The following is a 23,556-nucleotide window of genomic DNA, read 5'->3' on the forward strand; positions in this document are numbered from 1 at the left end:
ATCTTTCAATACTGAAAGTACGGTTATAATAGCCGATTGGAACTACATAATCGAATACCAATAGAAAGACAGCATATAAAGAAAGGGCACAAAAAGGTTTTATTGATAATAGGTTAAACACTGTCGAACGGCAGGAGTACATTCAAAGCTTACAAAAATATGCTCTCTACAAGTCCCTCACTCACTCAATATAATCAAAGGCTTCGTCGGGAATGGACTCGAGGAGCTGGGCGCGGTCGACGTCCTTGTCGGACAGAGCTTCAGAAATATGGTCGTTCGTCTTCAGAAATCATTGATTGGATGATTTGATTTGGCCGGCCCCTTGCTTGGGCACCAAGCAAGGGTGGCCGGCCCCTTAAAAGGAAGGAAATAACTTTGTAAAAATTTTATAAGCAAAGAAGAAAAGCTCTTATAAAATTTTACAAGCTCTCTTTTTAATTTCCCAATGTGGATGTTAAAAAAAGGAAAGTTTTTAAAAATTAAAACCAAGTTTTAAAATTTAAAACTTCTCTTCTAAAATTTCCTTTTTTAACATGGTTATAGAAATTTACAATTTTAAAACTTCTCTTCCTTTTTCCTTAAAACCATGAGGATGGTTAAAAAAGGAAAGTTTTAAAACTTTTAAATTTTCTTTTAAACCATGTGGCCTAATAAGGAAAGTTTTATATTTTAAAATCTCTCTTTTAAAACTTGTAGATATCTACAAAGAGAAGATTTTAAAAATTTAAAACACCCCTCCTTATTTGAAATATGTGTCCGACAGCCTTCAAACTTCTTGTGGCCGACCACCTTAAGGCGATTATGGTCGGCCCCTTTGGCTTGGTCACCAAGCCATGGGCCGACCCCTTCTTAGACACCAAGATGGGTTTTTCATGAGTGGATTAGAGGCATTAATGAGACTACGACAGGGACCTAGAGGAGAAATTGGTTTTGGCCTTCCGACGAGCTTGAGTATCCCGTGTTCGCCCCGAACACGCAACTCAAGTTCATCAATAATAACTCATTCCACTATAGAGTTATTATTGCACTACCGCACCAATCCCAAATTATATTATGGACTCCTTCTTATCATGAGTGTGTTAGTCTCCCTGTGTTTAAGATATCGAATGTCCATTAATTTAATGAGTTACTGACAACTCATTTAATTAATATCTAGCTCCAAGAGTAGTACCACTCAACTTCATCCTCATGTCAGACTAAGTCCACCTGCAGGGTTTAACATGACAATCCTTATGAGCTCCTCTTGGGGACATTCTCAACCTAGATTACTAGGACACAGATTCCTTCTATAATCAACAACACACACTATAAGTAATATCATTTCCCAACTTATCAGGCCTATTGATTTATCGAGCTAAATCTCACCCTTTGATAAGTTAAAGAAATAAATACTAAATATATGTGCTTGTTATTATATTAGGATTAAGAGCACACACTTCCATAATAACTAAGGTCTAGTTCTTTTATTAAGTCAGTATAAAAAGAACTTACCTAAAATGGTCCTACTTAATACACTTAGGGTGCGTTTGGTTCGGGGTTATTCTTGATAACCTTAGTTATCCATCCAAGGTTATCAACAAAAACCTTGTTTGGTTTAGGTATTCGATGATTCCCAAGTAATGTTCCATGCCCGACACGTCAGCAAAAGGGTCATGTGGTCGGGAATCAGAAAACCTCAGAAAACTAAGGTTTTTCTTGATTCCGGGGTTAACGAATTTTTTTTACCAAAAATACCCTCCGATAAGAAAAAACATGAAAAAATGTAAAAAAATAAAAAAATGTTTTAAAAATTTATTTTTTTAAAAAATAAAAATTTTAAAAATTTAAAAAATGTTAAAAAAATTTAAAAAAAATTTTAAAAAAATTATAAAATTTTAAAAAAATTATAAAATTTAAATTTTTTTTATAAATTTAAAATTTTTTAAAAATTTTAAAAATAAATAAATAAATAAAAATTTAAAAATTTTAAAAATAAAATAAATAAATAAAAATTAAAATTAAAAAAATGTAAAAAAATAAATAATATAAATATAAATAATATAAAAATATAAAAACATTTAAAAAATAAAAAAGCACATAAAAAAGTAAAAAAATATACAAGAAAAATAAAAGTAAAAAAACATTAAAAAATAAATAATAATAATAATAATAATAATAATAATAATATTATGTATAGTTAGTTTTGTAACTGAGGGTAATACGGTAAAATATTAAAGTAGGGTATTCATTAAAACCTTCAAACAAACAAGTTTTTGTTGCATTACCTAAGTTGAACCAAACAACATTTGGTTATGTTTTATTCCTTATAACCTTGGTTATGTGATTACCTGGTAATCACATAACCAAGGTTATACATGATGACTTGAACCAAACGCACCCTTAGAGTGTACTAGTGTAATTTATTAGTCAAGATAAGTTAATACCTAATTACACTATGACTATTTCAATGGTTTGTTCCTTTCTATCTTAGTCATGAGCAACTGTTTATAATTTATAAAGAACTGATAACATGATCTTCTGTATATGACACCACACATCATGTTATCTACAATATAAATTAATTGAACAACTACACTTAACAAATAAATGTAGACATTTGACCAATGTGATTCTTTTATTTTTAAAATAAATGTTTACAAAAACTAGGTTTTTAGTATACACTCTAACACTTAGAGAGTATGAAGTGCTACTGCATTTCCTGACCATTAAGAAGCAATCCAATCAAGAAAGCATCCAAAGTAAAATTCTTGTAAAGTAATTTACTTTCGTGTATTTGCTTTTGTATTTCATATTCTTGTTATATTGTTGTGAAAACTTATTGTAAGAGGTTTCTCCACTTTCAAAAGGTATTCGAGAAAGAGAAGATATAGTAGTGGTAAATCACTAGGATTAGATCTTGGATTAGTCGCTTTAAGAGGCAGATATCAAGTAAAAATTCAGGTGTTGTGCATGTGGTGTCAAGTTTGATTAAGTATTCCACTACGCATTCAAACGATGAGCTCGCAATCGAGACAAAGCGATAGAAGCTATTCACTCTCTATATCTTGCACGGGCCTAATAGGTGTTCTGATGACGGCAGTCATGACTGAGTCACGACGATAGGGCAGAGTCGACGTCGCTTGTGGTAAGGAGAGTAGCAACAATGAAATTCTTGACAGGGAGAGCAGTGAATGTGATGCGGTGATGGTTAGGGAGAAAGGTAGCAACAAATGGGTTGGGGGCAACAGCTGCAGCAATGGTCGCACAGATATCGTACGTTGTTATGGAGAAGGAGGGTAGCAGTTGTACTCGTCTAGTCACAACCGGACTCCTGCTAGGAGGGACAAGGAAGCCAGCACCAATACTGACGTCGACTGCTCACACGACATACCATGAGTAATCAGTCATGTGCAGGGAGGTGAGCAAGACAGGCATCATAAGAGGAAATTTTAGGTTTAATTGAAAACTTAGGTTTGTGTTGAAGCTGAAAAAAAACATATTTTTTTTTAGATAGTCCAAGTAAAAAGATGGCTCCGCCCCTTCAACCATCACATGTTAACTTAAGTATTATAGGAGTTTTACTTTACTTCTCAGCCCTATGATGCATGTAAATCCATGCAAGTTCACCCAAATAATTGGAGGATGCATCGAACGTCTAGCATCGAGTTGAATTTCGGACCCATCAATATGGTATAATAACTCCATTTCTGAGGTCAGAATTTACAAGTGTGATTTCACTTAAAGAGTTCATCATCCCTTGCATCCCTTGCTTCCTCATTTAAGTCATCTCAATTTCCATTTATTTGTGTTATCATAGCCACCAGAGCGGAGAGGTAAAAGATTTCATTAAATAAAATGGGACAGGAGATTAATTCGGATGGGACACGTATTTTTAGAAACAAAATTCTTCTTATTTAATCGATTTAACGGTCTATTATAAATTAACTTCGTAATTTATCTTTTTTCATATAACTTGAAGTTAATTTATCTTCTTTCATATAACCTGAAGACGGATTATAAAAAAATCTTAGAGTAAGCATAAGAGTATCCATAATGCTCTAATGTTATAACACCCATCACCTAATCAAAAAGCATGGGGCTCACTGTCACATACTCGTTATAATAACATTCTTCTTTCACTCACATCCCTTTTAACGTTAATACTCATTATTCATGGGTCTCACCGTCCACTCACTCATCTTAAAATTATATCATATTAAATAAATATATTTAAAATATGTTTTAAAATATTTAAATTATTATTATTTTTTTAATAATAATCTTACGTTTAAAAATATAATTTTATTATTTTTCAAAAATAATATTAATTTTTTAAATATATTTATTAAATAAAATAGATGTTTGTGAGAAAACGAAATTACAATATTAGGAAAACGAAATTATAAAGTTGGGAAAATGAAATTACAATTGAACACCTAAAATTATAAAGTTGGGAAAACTAAATTACAACTGAGCGGCTAAAATTACAAAGTTGGAAAAACAAAATTTATTTTAAATTACCATGTAATTATGAAATTGAAATGCAATAATAACTTAAATAAACCATACTATTATGTCATTAAAAATAATATATGAAATATTAATTCACGGATTATTGTTGTATTGCTCCCAGATATGCTCAACTAAGTCGGCACGAAGTTGGTGATGAACTTGAGTGTCACGTAGCTCAGAATTTGTTCGAAGATAATCCTGAAATCCTTGGTTTGAGCCATGGATAGGTTGTGCGGGTTCGTCACCTTCTTCGTTGTACCAATTTGTCACGTGGCCTCCCTCATCCTCAACAATCATATTATGCAAAATAATGCATGCTAACATGATTTGTTTTAACTTTTTCCTATAGCAATACCAAGCTGGACTTCTGACAATCGCCCATCGAGATTAGAGCACCCCAAATGCCTGTTCAGCATTTTTTCTTGCAGACTTCTGTCTTTCCTTAAACAACTTCCTCTTGGGATCCTCCGGGCAAGGAAAAGCCTTAACAAAAGTAGCCCACTCGAGATATATTCCATCTGTTAGATAATAGTTCTTCGTATATGCAGTGTCGTTCACCGTGAAATTAATCTCCGGCATATTTCCTTGCAAGACGTTGTTGAATATGGGAGATTCATATAACACGTTAATATCGTTATGTGAACCGGCGACCCCAAAAAATGCATGTCATATCCACAAGTCATGAGACGCGACCGCTTCAAGTACGATTGTTGGTGACCCATGTCCCCTTGTAAATTGACCTTTCCAAGCAACTGGACAATTTTTCCATTTCCAGTGCATACAATCAAGGCTACCTAACATGCCAGGAAAGTCATGTCTCTCATCATGCATTTGAAGAAGACGTTGAACATCATCAGCATTTGGCATTCTCAAGTACCTATCACCAAATATTTCAACAACGTATTCACAGAACTTGAAAAGGCACCTGATAGTAGTTGATTCACCCATACGTAGGTACTCGTCAAGATGATCGGCGGGGACTCCGTAAGCCAGTTGACGAATCGTAGCGGTGCATTTTTGTAGTGATGACAACCCTTTTCTTCGTACAACATCGTCCCTTTGTTGAAAAAATGCTGAATGATTCTCTAATGCATTCACTATGCGGAGGAATAACTCTCTTCGCATTCGAAATCGTCTTCGAAATATTTCATCGTGATACACCGGGGTTATAGAGAAATAATCATTGACGAGTCTCTCATGCCCGACTTCACGATTTCTTTGGACGAACCTTCTTCTGCACGTGTCCCTCCTCTGATATGCTTCCATAAGTTGTTTGTGTTGTTGAAGAACCAATAACATCAGTTCTTCACCTGAATCATAAGCTTGCTCATCGATTTCAACATGGACTTCGTCTTCGCTTATCGAGCTGGAACTTGAGCTAGAGCTGCATGTAGAATGAGACATTTTTGGAGGAAACACGTTTTAGTATATGTGTTTAAGAAATGGTATGATGGTCTATATATATTGTTTTTCTCATGCAATGGCTAGTTTGCAATGACTAGTATGCAACGTCGCGTTGCAACGGCTAATTTGCAACGGTAAGTTTGTAACGCCTAGTTTGCAACGGCTAGTTTCCTACGACTAGATGTAACAGCTAGTTTCCAACGACTAGTTGTAACAGTTAGTTTCCAATGACTTGTTTATAACGACTATTTTACAAAATTATAATAATTAAAAATCACATTAATCGAAATGAGAAATACAATAATTAAAAAATACAATCACTCGAAAATATAATAATATTAGAAAATGAACGTTAAGTAAATAATTTAGATATTCCATCTCGACCTAATATTCTTACATAAACATTCATGTATGATAAATTGCTCCTTTGTCATCTGCGAGGTGTCTTTGTTCAATATTTCATACTCCTTCAACTTCAAGCGACGATTCTTAGCTTCAGATTTGGACAATGCAGCTTTTGTCTTAATCTCTTCTACTTCAAGTTGTTTTTGTTTCAAATCGACTTCGGACTTCTTCACGCTTGTGTACTCAGTGAACTTTGTGATAATATTGTTATAGTTTATTGTTAGATCCTCCATGGTCGATTTTACTTTGTCTTTTCCCTTTCTTTTTGCTGCCTTTTGCCCCATTGAACGAGTATCTTCATAATCCAGGTCTATACTCACATCTTGGTTTGAGGAGGTGTTGCTTGCTCCCGACTCTGAGGTCCTCGTCTTCTTTGTGGCCACAAAGTGATCAGCGGACTGTAGAGTAAACATTGGACGGTCTTTGACAATTCTCCACACATGTTTGAAATTGAATGCAACACCATTATTTTCGGATAGATATTTTTCGTACACAAACCTCAATATATCTTCATTACTGTGACCACTTCGATATGAACTATAAATACTATTGTAATTTGCGTTGAATCGATATACCTTCTTTTAGATTGTATTGTGCCAATGTGATCGTATAACATTTGCACTTCTGGTGTTTGAACCTAGGGGAAGATTTGCATTGTAGTAGCTTGCAACCCGTCCCCAAAAAGCATCCGCCTTTTGATCATTGCTGATTATTGGATTATCACTGATAGTGACAAAACTTCTCGCTAAGACCTCATCTTCAACCTTTGTCCAACTTGAACGCTTTCTTGTACCCTCAGCATTTGAAACCACCTTTTCTAAATTGACCACCTCAATTGGGGATTCACGGTCGGAAAGTTGATTCTCCGGGACAAAAGTCGGAGTTGCAGGTTCATTCGACATCGAAGGAGTCAAAGACATACCAGTTGTGTGCGGGGTATCATATCCATGAACAACCGACGGCGTGAAATACGGATGACTCATGTTTTGCCAATATTCGGCTGGAAGCGGTTGATATGGACCTCGAGGGGCATAATTCAGATTATTCATAGAATTTCCAAAACCTTGGAAATTTTGAAGATTTTGTAGAGGAACGACATATTGGGAAATTGATGTGGGTATTGATAATTTGGTGGAATTTGTGGATTTTGTGAAGATGAATATTCTTGCGAGTTGTTTGTAGAATTCAAGAAATTTGTAAAAAATGCCCTATTATTTTCATCCATTTCGGATAGAAAATAAAATGGTAGGAACTTGAAAAAAATAGATGGGGAGAAAATTTAGAGAATAGAATTGAAAGAGTAATCAGTTGGAATGAAAATATGTGTGCATATTGATGGTTATTTATAGATGAAATTTCGAACTAACCGTTAATTAGCCGTTAAAAAATAACCGTTAAATAATTAGCCGTTATTTAATTTTTAATTTAAAAATTTACATTTAAAAAAACTTAAACGGCATGAACGCTTCACTGAACACTTGAATGCGTTTATTTAAATAACTAGCCGTTATTTAAAAAAAAACCGTTATTAAAAAAAAAAAGTTTACACATGGGGTGGGCCCGCCATGGCCCACCCCATGAACGCTTGAACGCGTTCAAGCGCTTTAACGCCGCGTTGGTATCTGCAACGCGGCGTTAAATGAATAGTCGCGTTATAATGCGGCATTAACGCCGCGTTACAGATGCTCTATTCACTTTTGTTAAAAAAAGTTTCATTAAACTCCGGATCATAATATGATGGTAAGAAATGAGACGGATTCACTGGATAATATATATTTAAATTTCATTTATAATACATTATATCATCCATTGGACTCATATGTGCATTTTAATTTATTTTGATGGTCGACAAATTTTTTTTAAAATAAATCCAGTTACTTTTAAAATTAGTCGGATGTTGAAAACTTGAATTATTAAAAACAAATATAATAATAATAATAATAATCCGTGCTAGCAAAATGCAAATTAAATTGATTTTATATTTATGTGTGTCTTAAAGTTGCAATTGGCAAAACAAATATTGTTTTTCTATGATCACGTTTTAATTAAATATAGATTATTAATTGATAATATATATTATGTGTATAATTAGTATATTTAGTAATTGATTTTATATTAATGCACTAAATTAAAATATTAAAATTATAAAAAAAAAATAAATTAGAAATATATTTTTTAAATTATATATTTTGTTATTTTCTATTATTATTATTTGTCTAATTTTTTATTTTTACTATTTTATTTAAAAAAACTGATATATGAGGCCCAACTCATAAATGCACTAATTGGGTCAGGCCATTTTACCGACCACATCTAATTAATATTTGGTAGTGCCCGACATGGCGTGTGAACAACCATGTCGTGTTAGGCTTGGCCTAGCACATAAATGGGCCAACGAGCTCGTGTTATGTTATGTTTTTTTTTATTTTTTTAATCCAAGTATTTAGACATTTATAGATCTAACTAATTCTGGAAGTGGGAAACGTAAACGGCTCCTCCCGTAATAAAATTTTTATGTCGTTCGAGAAAAATGTCATGCAAATGTATTGTCATTGTAATTGAGATTCGAACCTGAATATTTGATTAATATATTAAACATCTTACTGTTGCATCGTGCCTGAGGGCCTGATCAGTCTCTTTCAACACCTTTAAAGTGTGGATATACACTGGATGAACAAAAACAACTGATGTTGTTTTCAAAACCTTGATTATCTTGTTAACGCATAAAATTAAGTTGGGTTTGGCTAGTTACATGTCAAATTGTGGTTTGGCTACCAACCACCAACTACAAAGCACCCCAAATAAAACGCATTGGCATGCAGCAAATCAAAACGTGCCCTAGTGAGCAAGCAAAGTGCTCATGAGATGAGATAGATGAGATGGGGCAACAACTTTGCTCACTAAATGTTATTCCGATAAAACTGACTGGTTTTTTCATACAAAATAACTCAATTTAATAGTGTCTTTAGTCATTAATGTAAGTGTGTATATGATCCTGTCTAAAAACAGAAAAAATGCTGTTAGATTTTAAAAGATATCCTAAGACAATCGTCTTACGATTTTTATTAAATATAGATTCACTATTTGAGTGTATATTATATGTTTAATTGTCTTAAACTAATTTACTGAATGTTCACAATACAATTCATAATAAATTATCTCTATATATGCAATTATGAACGTATTAGAATTTTTCTAGTCATCGAATTGATGCATTCGGACATCATCAATTCTGTAAGATTAATACGAGTTATACTCCTTGGTTCGCCAAACAGCTATTTTCTAACTAGCTGGAGACATTGGGATATCGAAAGTCAAACGTGGATGCTAGTTATGATAAATAGTTCATTGGAGTGACTAGCTGTAAGACTTCATATGGTTCTTCATATATATAGATATGTCTGTGAGTTCTTACTATAGAACGAGTACAAGTTTTCTTCGACTTGAGGTACACAAGTCATTTTGGTCATAAAGACTTATACTTTGATATCTTATGCAAACACCTCATTGAGGTATAGACCCGAGATGATTGAGTATAAGTCGAAATGTCCGATGATGTTTGGATAGCCCACAGAAGATTCACCGCTCCTTGCGAGGAGACGTATACCCTATAGCTACTCGTTAGAATTATTACTTAAAATATTTGGCCAAAGCATCACATGTTAAAAGTGTGAGACTCTTAGACATATGTACGAGTAATTTGAATCCATAGAACGAGAAAATATTACTTGGGCTAGGTGTGATATAGTCAGTCTAGTGGGGACAGACATATAGACCATGTCTTGAACCAAGTGGGTATAAGACGAGTGAAAGGAACAAGACATGACTCACTGTAGCTGCTGAAGAGTTTAGAATTAGTTCTAAGAGCAACTATGATTTTTCGGCTAATTGGGGATCATGATGTACTACTAGGTGTCACTCATGATTATTCTATAATTAAATAGTTAATTATGGACGACCAAGATGAACCGGGAACCTATTGGGTCACACACACTAACGAGTCTCTAAAAGATGTAAAACAAGTTAAAGAATAGAATTCTTAGATCAAGAGATAAATATTTGGTTGGACCATACATAAGATAAATATGAAAATATTTGTCATAATGGAAGCATGAATGAGTTACATCTCTTATGACACAGTTGGACCATATTTGGTTTAATCATAAATTAGTCATGAACTAACTTGATTTAGTTGTGAATCAAACCAAGGGGTTAATGAGCTAATTTTTAGTTAAGGGATAATGAGTTAGATTTGTACTTTCTAATCCAACTTATTAAAGAGGATTATATATAGATGTAATTATGAGAGAATTAGATAAAAGTTTCATTATTTGGTTGATTTGACTTTTGGAAATCCAATCCTCCTCTCCCTCTTCTCTCTCTCCCGCCGCCAACAAGGGGGTGCTCCCTCTTGTTGTCGTGACCACCACAAGGGAGTAAAACTCCCTCTTGTGTGCTTCTCTTCTTCTTCCTCCTAATCCTTCTTCTTTGCTCGTGGCTAGTAACTTCTAAAGGAGAGGCTTGTACTCATGGAGTTGTCTTGAGGAGCTTGGAGTGGAAACGAATAGAGGCGAGGTTTGACAACATCACTATGGTTGATGCCCTTCTCATTACAGGTCATCCGTAAGGTATACCTACCATAAATTTACTTCCCGTAAAATTTTAATTATGCGATAATGTTTAGCATGTTGTATCCTTATATGCGAATGGTGTGTGTGATGTAATAATTAGGAATTAGTATTATTTTTTTTTTGCTACACATGTTTATGAAACGTGTTCTAGCATGCAGATATGAATGTGATTGAGCGAACCTGGAGCTAGGAGCTGCGGATCTACACACATAACAGACAAAGCCAATGAGAATGTTAGGGAGAGAACTAGGGAGGGGGTTTTAGCATAAGCACTCCGACGCTCAAGTCAGAACAGTAGCCGAGCGAAAAGATGAATAGTAGAATAGTTATATAGATGCATGTGTGCTCTTGTGTGAGTGAGCGTACTTGGCCAACGAAGAAGACCCCCTTTTTATACTGCCCTTCATAACCTCTATAATTAATGAGGCAACAGAAAATATTTAGTGTCAGAGTATGTCAGATGGTGGAGGATGTACGATAGCTTCCCTATGGTTGGAAGAAGGTTCTGTTGCATGTATATATCAGAATGATGAAATATTTTCTGACAAGTAGTTGTTATTCTTTGACAGGTTGTTGCAATTATCTGATAATGTTGTCTCCTAAAAAGAGTTTGACTGGCTCCTTAGCCGACCAGGAATATACTGGGAGCCATGCTCCGGAGAAGTGGGGACCTGAGCCATTGAGGTCCGACCGACCTTTGAGACGACCGAGTTTATGCTGAGAACCTTACATTGAAGAAGTAGGGAGCTAGGCCCCGTAGGTCCGACCAACACTAGGACCGACCAGCTGTATGCTTGGAGTCATGCTCATGAGAAGTGGGGAGCTGGGTCCCATAAGTCTGACTAGCGTTGGGGCCAATCGGGTTTGCATTGAGAACCTTGCATTTAAGAAGCGGAGAGCTGGGCCCCGTAAGTCCGGCTAGCGCTGGGGCTGACTAGGTTTGCATAAGAACCTTACATTGGAGAAGTAGGGAGTTGGGCCCCATAAGTTTAACCAACCCTGGGGTCGATCGGCTATAGACTGGGAACCCTGCCTCGACGAAGTGGGGAGCTAAGCCCCGTGGGTCAGATTGATGCTAAGTCTGCTTGGATTTATGTTAGGGATTCGTCATCCGCTCGGACAAGATGTTTGGTCAGACTTTATATTGGGGATTCATCTTGCACTCGGTTGCTACACTTGAATATAGAGTTCGGTCTAGCTGAGTGATGTGCCCAGTGTGTTTGATCGGCCAAAGCACTCGGCGGTGACACTTGACTTATTTCAGTATTACATTGATACGACCTAAGAGTTGATCCTTTCTTGACTTTGATTGTCACATCAGCTGACTTTCTTAATGTCGAACCCAACTTTAGGGGTCCCACCTTACTCGCCTTATCACTAGCCTCCTCTTCAAGTTTAGTCGAAAGAGGCTATAAGCTCGATTGACTAGACACTTGTGTTCTTTAGTGTCATTCGCTTAGACGCTCAGTCCTACTTATGCCGTTTGAGTTTATGCTGGGAGAATTACCCATTCAAATAGTTCACAATTGTGGTAAGAGTTGAGAATAGGTGAGAGAGCAAGCTTGCTTATAACTCGGCCGAGTGACGCAAGAGTCTAGAATAGGCACGAGGACATACTCGTTTATAACTTAGCCAATTAACACAAGAGTCTGAAACAGGCGCAAGGGTAGACTCGCTTATAACTTGGCTGGGTAGCACGAGAGTCTAGAACATATGTGAGGATAGACTCATTTATAACTCGGCCGAGGAACATGAGAGTCTGGAATAGGTACAAGGCTAGGATCACTTATAACTCGACCGAGAGGCCCGAGAGCTTGGAACATAGGCACGAGACCATGCTCGTTTATAACTCGATCAAGCGACATGAGAGTTTAGAACAGGTGCGAGGGTAGGCTCGGTTATAACTCGGTCGAGCGACATGAGAGTCTGGAGTAGGTGTGAGAGCAGACTCGCTTATAACTCGGTCGAGTGGTACAAGAGTCTGGAATAGGCACAAGGCAAGACTTGCTTATAACTCGGTCGAGCGACACAAGAGTCTAGAATGGGCGTGAGGGCAGACTCGCTTATACTCGACTGAGTGGCATTAGAGTCTAGAACAGACGCGAGGGCAAACTCGCTTATAACTCAGCTGAGCGGCACAAAAGTCTAGAACAGGCGCGATGGTCGACTCTCTTATAACTTGGCCAAGCGACACGAGAGTCTGGAATAGGCATAAGAGCAAGCTCGATTATAACTCGGTCTAGAGTCTAGGACTTGGGCGTGAGGGTATGCTGCCTTATAACTTGGCCGATCGGCATAAGAGTTTGGAGCAGGCGCGAGGGCAGGCTCGCTTATAACTAAGTCGAGCGGCACAAGAGTCTGGAATAGATGCAAGGGTAGGCTAGCTTATAACTTTGCCGAGCGACCCGAGAGTCTAGGACAAGCGTGAGGATAGACTTGCTTATAACTCAGCTGAACAACACGAGAGTCTATAATAGGTGCGAGGGTAAGCTCGCCCATAACTTTGCTAAGTGACATGAGAGTTTAGAGCATAGGCGTGAGAGCATGTTCACTTATAACTCGGCTGAGTGACATGAGAGAAGGCTTGCCTATAACTCGGTCGAGTGGCACAATAGTCTGGGATAGACGCAAGAGCAGACTCGCTTATAACTCGGCCGGTTGGCATGAGAGTCTGCGACAGGCATGAGGGCAGACTTGCTTATAACTCGCCGATCGACACAAGAATATGTGATTTGGGCACCATGACAAGCTTGCTTATAATTCAGCCGGTCGACACGAGAGTCTAGAACTTGGTGTTGGAGGCACGGTGTATGACCCAAATGCCTTAGAGAGTTGGAGACACGATGTATAATTCAAATGCCTTGGAGAGCTGAAGGTACGGTATATGACCTAAATGCCTTGGAGAGTTGGAGGCACAATATATGATCTGAATTCCTTGGAGACTTGGAGGCATGGTGTATGACTCGAATGCCTTGGAGAACTAGAAGTACAGTTATGACCCGAATGCCTTGGTGAGATAGAGGCATGATGTATGATCTGAATGCCTTGGAGAGCTGGAGGCACGGTGTATGACTCGAATGCCTTGGAGAGCTGGAGGCATGGAGTGTTAGAGGCATGGTGTATGACTCGAATGCCTTGGAGAGCTAGAGGCATAGTGTATGACTCGAATTCCTTAGAGAATTGGAGGCACGGTGTATGACCCAAATGCCTTGGAGATCTGGAGGTGCGGTGTATGACCCGAATATCTTGGAGAGATGAAGGCATAGTGTATGACCCGAATGCCTTTTCGATTTGAACTTCCTATTTGATAAAGAGATATTTTAGAATTTGAATTTTAAAATTCAAGTTTATACTTATCTTGAGATGGCTTGGGTCAATAATCTCAAATCGCCATATGGGGATGGATGAGTTGATTGGTATGGCCAAGCTGCTGGTCGGATTGAAATTTTGGTCCTATGGGATTTCTGATTGGATGCTCATTTTGACTTTAGTCGATTGTGTTAGGAATTCGAGCCGCAAAAATCGCTTTTTGCGTTGCGAAAACCCTGAATTCTAGCCACGGATCCGTGCGAAGATATATTTAAAATTAAATCATGTACATGTTTCTACACTAGATCTACCTTGGATCTACATGAAAAAAGAGTATACCTTTGTAGCGAAGGTCTTCGCTTATCCCGCTCATCCAAAAAGATGTCGGATCTCGTAGAGTGTCAAGTGAACACTCCTCTATAAGTATCCACACGGACAAAAGGTGGAGAACAACCACTTAGAGTGTGCTAGCACTCATGGTAGTCATGACAATGGAGGATGAGAGGGAGAGGAGAGATGAGAGGAGGAAGAAGATGACCTCTTGAATGAGTACACAAAATGTAACTCACATCACTAATGTGGCCGACCATATTTAGAGGTTCTTATACCTCCATGTAATACCAAGAGTCATGACTCTTGGTCTCTCTCATGAGGTGGCACACAATGATGTGGCCTTGATGATGTAGAACACCATCATTGGCTAGCCCTATGCCAAGTCACAATAAGGTGGCAATTGGTCAAGTCAAACTTGACCCTTCATCTTCTCTCTCAAGTCAAGTCAAACTTGACCCATTTATCTCCCATGGTTGATCAAATCTAACCATTGATTCAAGTCAGTTTGATTTAGTGAATCTCTATCCGTTAAATTAAATTGATTCAATGAGTCATAATCTAAATTAGACTCATTAGACACATAAATCAAATTGAGTCAACTCAATTAGTCTAATTTGGATTACTCTTAATCTAATTTGGTTCATCATATGAACCTAATTCTCTTGGTTCATCATATGAACTTATTCTCCATCTAATTGCCCTTTATGTGTGACCCTATAGGTTCTTGTAACCTTGGCAATGCTCATAAACCCATTTAGAAGCATAAGTAATGAGCGGTATCTAGCAACACATCATTACTACCCAAGTTACAAGAATGTTGAGATCCAACATCACCTTGTGACTACTAATTGTAACTCTCACAATATGTGACAATGTCCTTCTATCCTTGACATCTAAATTGATCAAATAAGGCATAGACCGTGTCATCCTCTAATCAATCTATATCTTGAACTCCAAGTAGACTCACTCTAAATAAATGAGCTCAATATCTCATATTGACTTATTTGGGCATGGTCATGCACTTAGTGGTCTCACTCTATCAAGAATGATGATGTCACTCCCATCATATAGGAGGAATAGATCCCATCTACATCACTCATATCCCTCCGCATAATTTGTTATATACCAGTAATCGCCTTTATAGTCCACCCAGTTACGGGTGACGTTTGACGAAGCCAAAGTATGCAACTCCTTATGTAGGGAACCATGGTGACTTCAAGTCCAAGGACTCATAGTCATACTAATAGTCACATGAGAAAATATATGACACTCATATAATGATCCATGATACTTTCTCATGGTGGGTCATTCAGTATACATTCTCCAATGCATACCCATGTGTCAACTTGATACCTCTATATCCATGACTTGTGAGATCAAGTCATCGTGTTGACCTACATGCTAGTCTCATCGCATTAATATTGTCCCTGAATGTTAATACTTGACTAGGAATGATGAAGAGTAGTGTTCTTTATATCATCTCACTATCGATTCAACCAATCGATTGATATAGATAAGAACCTTCTACTCAAAGACGCTATTATACTTAGTTATTTGACACCAATACAAGTAAGTATAATAACCATAAAGAAATGTCTTTATTAATATATAGGAATATGATACATTGAGTCCATACAACAATCATCATATGATTGGCTCTAGGGCTCTAACTAATAATCTCCCACCAGCACTAGTGCCAATCAGTGTAGGCTCTAAGACCTAATGACCTAGTGTGACCATCATGCTTTCTCTGTGCCAAAGCCTTAGTCAAGGGATCAACGACGTTAGCCTCTGTGGGTACTCTACAAATCTTCACATCTCCTCTATCGATGATCTCTCGAATGAGATGGAAGCACCGTAGTATGTGTTTTGTCCGCTAGTGTGAGCGGGGTTCCTTAGCCTATGCAATTGCTCCATTGTTGTCATAATAGAGCTCTATAGGATCGGCTATGCTAGGAACCACCCCAAGCTCAATAATGAACTTGTGTATCCAAACTGCCTCCTTTGCTGCTTCTGATGCAGCAATATACTCGGCTTCTGTTGTAGAATCAGCAACTGTGTCCTGCTTCGAACTCTTCCAGCTCACAGCATCACCATTCAAGCAAAACACAAACCCAGACTGCAATGTATAATCACCCTGGTTAGTTTGGAAGCTGGCATCACTGTAACCCTTTACAGCTAGCTCGTCATCGCCTCCAAATATCAAGAAATAATCTTTAGTCCTTCTCAGGTACTTAAGAATATTCTTGACCACTATCCAGTGACGCTCACCTGGATCTGACTGGTATCTGCTCGTCATGCTCAAAGCATACGAAACATCAGGACGAGTACATAGCATGACGTACATGATAGATCTTATGGCTGAGGCATAAGGGATCTTATCCATGCGGTCTCTCTCCTCTCTAGAAGAGGGACTTTGAGTCTTCGAAAGACTCAAACCATGTGACATCGACAGAAATCCTTTCTTGGAATTCTGTATGGCAAACTGTAGTAATACCGTGTCAATATATGTACTTTGACTTAGGCCAAGCAATCTCTTAGATCTATCTCTATAGATCTTTATGCCTCAAATACAAGTTGCTTTACCCAAGTCCTTCATTGAGAAACAATTCCCTAGCCAAGTTTTTACAGACTGCAGCAAAGGGATGTCATTTCCAATGAGTAGTATGTCATCCACATACAATACAAGGAAGACAACTGTGTTCCCAACAACCTTCTTGTAGACACAGGGTTCATCTTCATTCTTGATGAAACCAAACTGTTTGATCGCATCATCGAATCGAAGATTCCAACTCTGAGAAGCTTGCTTTAGTCCATATATGGACTTATGCAGTTTGCATACTCTACTAATATGCTGTGGATCTACAAAACCCTAGGTTGTGTCATGTACACATCCTCAAGCAAGTTTCCATTCAGAAATACGGTTTTGACATCCATCTGCCAGATCTCATAATCGTGGTATGCTACAATAGCAAGCATGATCCGAATGGACTTAAATATCGCTACTGGAGAAAAGATTTCATCATAGTCAATACCATGAATTTGCTTGAAACCTTTAGCTACCAAGCGACCCTTATAGATAATAAGTCCATCTATGTCAGTCTTTCTCTTAAAGACCCACTTACACCCAATGGGTTTGACGCCTTCAGGTGGATCAACCAAAGTCCATACTTGGGTTGGTGTACATAGATTCCATCTCGGATCTCATGGCCTCTAGCCATGACTCAGAATCTGGTCTCATCACAGCTTCCTGATAGGAGATAGGCTCATTCTCAACGAGCACAACACCATCATGGTTAGACAAGAGAAATGAGTATCTCTCAGGCTGACGACGTACCCTATCAGACCTGCGAAGATGTAGGTCTACTTGAACTGATTGTTGTTCCTCAACTTCTTGAGCAACAATCTCATCATCCACAACACTTTGTGGTTCCAGTTCAACTTCCATCAAGGCTTCAGTGCTATGGTCCATATCTTGAACTTCTTCAAGATTGAACGTACTCCTACTAATTTTTCTAGAAACAAAGTCCCTTTCTAGAAATACCCCAGTCTTAGCCACAAACACTTTGTGTTGACTGGGAATGTAGTGATAGATCGATTTAGAGCGACAGAGGGGGGGGGGGGGTGGTGAATATCGCGTCTTTTTAAAACTTTTCTTTATCTTTTAAATCAAAGTCGTGCACAGCGGAAAGTAAAAGGAAGACAGATTGTTTACTTTGTTCGGAGCCTAGCTCGACTCCTACTCGAAGGCCTGTGGTCCTTGACCGCACCGATGGGCAAAACACTAAAACCCTTCTTTCCGAAATCCTTCGGAAAGAAGCAGATCGTACAGATACAAAGATATAAGATAGTAACAACCCTACTATCTTATATGAATTTAAGTGCAAAACAAAATATACCGACAGTAGTAAATGAAGGTTGAGGCTCGGTCGGTGCTTTTGGACGAAGTAGCTTGCTGAGCTCATGAAGACTTGTAGCATAAGTAGCAAGGCAGAAATGAACTTGAGTCAATCAGAATTCTTCTTTACGAGCTTCTGACTTCGAGCACTTTTTATAGGTGTACTGGAGCTTCGGTCGACCGATCCCACTGTTCGGTCGACCGAACCCGCTCCCTTCCTTCCTGGCTGAAGTCCGAAGCTGGCTCGATCTTTCGCATTTATTGGTCTTTAATGGTTCGGTCGACTGAACCATCTTTTCGGTAGACCGAACAAGCCTTTTCCTTGTTCGTCGAAATCTGCAAGAGATCTTCTTTTAATGTTGTTTAATGCTGATTGGATCGGTCGACCGATCCTCTGGTACGATCGACCGATCAACCTTTTGCCTTTTTCTGCTGATCAATGCTGATGGTCTGTTCTGTGCTGAGTCACCATGGTTCGGTCGACCGATCCTTTTGTTCGGTCGATCGATCAAGCTTTGACCGGACTGTACTCTGTTTTGGTCTGAACTGATACCTGCTTTGAGTTGACCTGGTTCGGTCGACCGATCCTCTTGTTCGGTCGACCGATCAGGTCGAACCTACAAAACAGTGTTAGATAATAATCCTGCAAAATAGAGATCAACATAGTAATATAAAATACATGAGTAATAATATAAGACAGTAGAACGGTCTTGATCTCAACTTAGAAACCTACCCGGTTTCTTCAGTTGGATCAGCGACCTTAGGTTGTTCCCTTCAGGAACTCGACCTCACTGTGCTCCTCCAGTTACTTACCTCAACTTACCTGCCAAACATGGTCCTCCAGACCTGTTTGGACTTTTGTCTGCTCAGTGTTTGATCGCCTGATCCACTAAGACTTTTCCTGCAATATTATATTAGCAAACAACAATAATAATACAGAAAACAATGGTAAACCTAAACCTAGATTTACCGAGATCCGCTGGTTCGGTCGACCGCGCGCGGTCGACCAGAAACCATCCGATCAACCTTGCTTGGAGTTCACTCCTCCAAGACTTCTCGTTACCTAAGGTTACCACCCCCTAGGATTTTATCCACTTGGCTTCACTCACCAAGACTCAGTATTCGGCTACCCAGGGATCAAGTCCTCCAGACCTATCCACCTGGCTTCCACGATATATCAAGATTTCCCTTACCTAGCCTACAACTAGGACTCAGTATTCGGCTACCCAGGGATCAAGTCCTCCAGACCTATCCACCTGACTTCCACGATATACCGAGATTTCTCTCCTTGCCTAGCCTCCAACTAGGACTTCCCTTGCCTAGCCTACACTAGGACTTCCCTAGATCAAGCTCCATACTTAAACATACTTAAATATATTTGTCTGACATTAAAACCTTGGAGGTCGATTGCACCAACAATCTCCCCCTTTTTGATGTTTGACAAATATGTTTAAGTTAGGTCAATTCAAAAAGATTTAGATTTATAACTTAAACCCTTCTTCTCCCCCTTTTGTCATACAACAAAAAGAACTCTTCATAAATGGCTTTAATTGCTAAGGATCCCTAAGTTTTGCACCAACAATGATGGAATACTTTTAAATATTTTCAAGATATGCCTAAGGTATTCCCTCACCCATTTGATGTATAATAGAGTTTTCAAAAATGATTCATAGAGATTTTGAAAAAGCCTCATTCCATGAAAAAATTGAGTAAATTTGCAGTATCTTTTTCAAAATAATTTTGAAGAATGCACTAAGTAAAATCTCTCAAGAATATGTTTCAAAAAGTATTTCAAGACTTAAAGTATTTTTACAAAACCATGATATAGAAGACTTAATGCTTGCAAAATTTCTTTGAAAGATATTTTTATAGAATACTTTTCAAAAATATTTGTAAAGAGTTTTTATCAAGCATCCTTGTTAAAGCTGAGTTCAAAAAATATTTTCAAGTAATTTTCAAGGAAATTCTTAAAGAAATTCTCTAAGTAAAATTTGATTTTCAAGGAATTTTCAAAAAGTTTTTAAAAAGTTTGAAGAGTGATTTTGAAAAGATAATGCTTGAGCTAGGTTTAAAAGATAGTATTTTGAGTTTTGTAAGCAATTTTTCAAAAATATTTTTTAAGTTAATTTCAAAATCAGATTTCTTTAAATAAGTATGTAAAGATAATTTTCAAAAAGTATTTGTAAAGAAGTTTTATCAAGAATTTTTTTTTTCAAAAAAAATGTTTTAAAACATTTATTCAAAATATGTTTTCAAAAGCAAGATTTTGAATGATATATATAAAAAATATGTCCTTCAGTCAAGTCTCTGCCCCTTAATCAGACACTCCTTTTAGAATCCTTGTTACCCACATGGAAGATTTTTCTATGTGTGTCTAAGGGTCACGATTGACTTAAGGTTCTAAAGACCTAGCCGGTGAATAATAATAATTTATATATATAATACACCCAATCAATCATCAATCACGATTTGAAAAATATTTCTTTAGAAAATAGAATTATAAGTTTTCAAAAATATTTTTTTTTAAAAAAATTAATTTTAATTTTCTTAGCATCTCACCCATTCCAAATTTTCAAGTATGACAATCCTATAATTGTGTAAGATGACTTTATTGATTGTGAGTTTCGTTGTAATTAAGTTAAAATTTAGTTATAGTTGAACTTTGATTAAATTAATTTTAGGTTAAAATTGATTAGTATTTAAGTTGATGGTAACGTTTAATTTAGGAATTGCAAAGTTATTTGTTAAAGATAATTAGCTAATTAATAAAGGATTACATAAGTTGACTTGGTTAAGAATTTGTTTTATTATTATTATTATTTTTTATTTTTTTAAAAAATATTTTGGTTATAGGTTGATTTGTTTATTGATTAATTTAAACTTAATTTAAAATTTAGTTTCAATTTAGTTTAATTTAGTATGATTATTTATTTTTAATTAAGGATTAAAAAGTTGATTTATAATTAATTATTACTTATTTCAAATAAGGTTGATTATAAGTGTCATAATTAATAGTTATAGATTAATTGACTATGAATTTAATTAGTTTCTTAGGAATTAATTAGAGAAAGATTTTAGAATTAGTTTTGAAATTTTAATTTTGTTTAATGTTAAATTACTTTATTTGTTGATTTAAGATTTCAAGTTGAGATTAAGAATTAATTAAGTGTATTAATTTAATTAAGTTAAACTAGTTAATGATTAGGGTAAATTAATTAATTTAGTTTATTAAGTTTTAAAATAATTTAAGTTTTAAATAATATTAATTAAGTTTTTTTTAAAAATAATTAAGTTTTAAAATAAGTTTCAATTAAGTTTTAAATTAGGTTTTAATTAAGTTTTAATTAAGTTTTTAAAATAATTTTAATTAAGTTTTAAAATAATTTTAATTATGTTTTAAAATAATTTTAAATTAAGTTTTAAAATAATATTAATAAAGTTTTAAAATATTTTTAAATTAAGTTTTAAAATAATTTTAAATTAAGTTTTAAAATAATTTTAATTAAGTTTTAAAATAATTGTAAATTAAGTTTTAAAATAATTTTAATAAATTTTAAAATAATTTTAATAAAGTTTTAAAATAATTTTAATAAAGTTTTAAAATAATTTTAATTAAGTTTTAAAATAATTTTAATTAAGTTTTAAAATAAATAAGTTTTTTTTTTAATTTATTTTTTTAATTAAGTTTTAAAAATTAATTAGGTTTGGAATTTAATTAAGTTTGCAATTTAATTAGGGTTGGAATTTATTAGGTTTGAAATTTAATTTAGATTTGAAATTAATTGAGTTTGAAAAAGGTTATTGAACCCATGTTAGATTCAAACTTAGCTTTGGGTTAATCAAGCAGACTTCCTAAGGATAAGCTTTCAGTTCAGTGGCAAGGCTTATGGCCTTCTTGTGTATCAACGGTGGACCATTTGCTGAAGACTTTTCAAACAGTTCCTGCTCAAAGAACTTAATACTAAATTTTGGTCTAACAAGCCCATGTTTGACTGTGGTAGCTTCGGTCAGATCCATTAAGTCTAGTGCACCAGGTAGAATTTCATATTCAGCCTAGACATGCCTTCGGCAAAGTTTCCTTGACGTACTATCATCCCAATCCATTCCAGTGCTATGTTGTTAGGGTTTGGTAAACCTTTTTAATCTAACCATTCTAAATTAAGAAAAGATGCATAACATGTTATACAACAGTTAAGTATGCATGATCATGACAATTCAAACAAGTCATATTATTATTATTGTTTTTATTTATTATTGTTTAGTATTGTTTATTATTACTCTGTTATAGTTGTTTTATTTTTATTGTTGTTATATCATTATTTATTATTATTGTTATTATATTATTTATTATTATTGTTTTTATATTATTATTATTTATTATTATTGTTTTTATATTATTATTATTTATTATTATTGTTATTATATTATTATTTATTATTATTGTTATTATATTATTTATTATTATTGTTATTATATTATTTATTATTATTGTTTTTATATTATTATTATTATCAATATTGATTAGTTTCATAATTAAAGGGTACATGATTATAATTAAGTTTATGAAAGTTTTGTTTCAGATTTGGTTTTGATTTATAACTGAAATCTAGATTTTGTGAGTTGATAAAATTATTAATAATGTTTTCTAATTTATTAATTTTATTTTTCAAAACATTATTTTGTTTTTCTAATTTTCTAAACTTTGATTTATAGTTTAGTTTCTTATTTTTATTTAAATTTTTTGTTAAATTATGTTTATTGTTATTTAATTCTAGATAATTATTATTTTGATTTAAATTCAAATTATCTTGAATAAATAAACTTTGATTAACTGAATCGGGGTCTTGATTAAGGTTTGAGTTGATTTGATTAATTTAATTATATTTGAATTATTTAATTTTTTATTAATTAAATTAGTTTTGTTAAGTAAGGTAGGATTTTCATGCATTTTTAGATTCATAGTACAATTCAAACAAGAAGGATCTAAATCATATAATTTTTCATGTAATATAAATTGTTTTACCTTAATTGCTCCCCCTGAATCCTTGGGTCTTCTCTCCGGATATTGAGATTTGTAGTGTCCCA

General features: G+C 35.4%; 2 protein-coding genes across 2 annotated transcripts; both read right to left on the reverse strand.

Moving 5' to 3' along the window:
- Positions 1-4,878: 4,878 nt before the first annotated feature.
- On the reverse strand, positions 4,879-6,584 carry LOC121991023. Its single transcript, XM_042545052.1, has 4 exons — positions 6,361-6,584; positions 5,417-5,875; positions 5,232-5,368; positions 4,879-5,075 (listed from the first exon to the last, which is right to left on the reverse strand). Exons 1-4 carry the CDS (start codon positions 6,582-6,584, stop codon positions 4,879-4,881), a joined length of 1,017 nt encoding a protein of 338 aa, XP_042400986.1.
- Positions 6,585-6,881: 297 nt separating this feature from the next.
- On the reverse strand, positions 6,882-7,283 carry LOC121991024. Its single transcript, XM_042545053.1, has one exon. The coding sequence runs from the start codon at positions 7,281-7,283 to the stop codon at positions 6,882-6,884; it is 402 nt and encodes a 133-aa protein (XP_042400987.1).
- Between the last annotated feature and the right edge of the window lie 16,273 nt (positions 7,284-23,556).

This window comes from Zingiber officinale, chromosome 6B (genome assembly GCF_018446385.1).
Source record: "Zingiber officinale cultivar Zhangliang chromosome 6B, Zo_v1.1, whole genome shotgun sequence".
Taxonomy (NCBI): domain Eukaryota; kingdom Viridiplantae; phylum Streptophyta; class Magnoliopsida; order Zingiberales; family Zingiberaceae; genus Zingiber; species Zingiber officinale.

What these genes read in the sequence shown, in the direction of transcription:
- LOC121991023 (XM_042545052.1), bottom strand. Translation starts at nt 6,584, where the DNA reads ATGGGGCAAAAGGCAGCAAAAAGAAAGGGAAAAGACAAAGTAAAATCG. An exon ending in GGTGAATCAACTACTATCAG is followed by an intron (nt 5,369 to 5,416) that starts GTGCCTTTTCAA and finishes ATTTGGTGATAG; the next exon opens with GTACTTGAGAATGCCAAATG. An exon ending in TTGTCCAGTTGCTTGGAAAG is followed by an intron (nt 5,076 to 5,231) that starts GTCAATTTACAA and finishes ACGTCTTGCAAG; the next exon opens with GAAATATGCCGGAGATTAAT.
- LOC121991024 (XM_042545053.1), bottom strand. Translation starts at nt 7,283, where the DNA reads ATGAGTCATCCGTATTTCACGCCGTCGGTTGTTCATGGATATGATACC.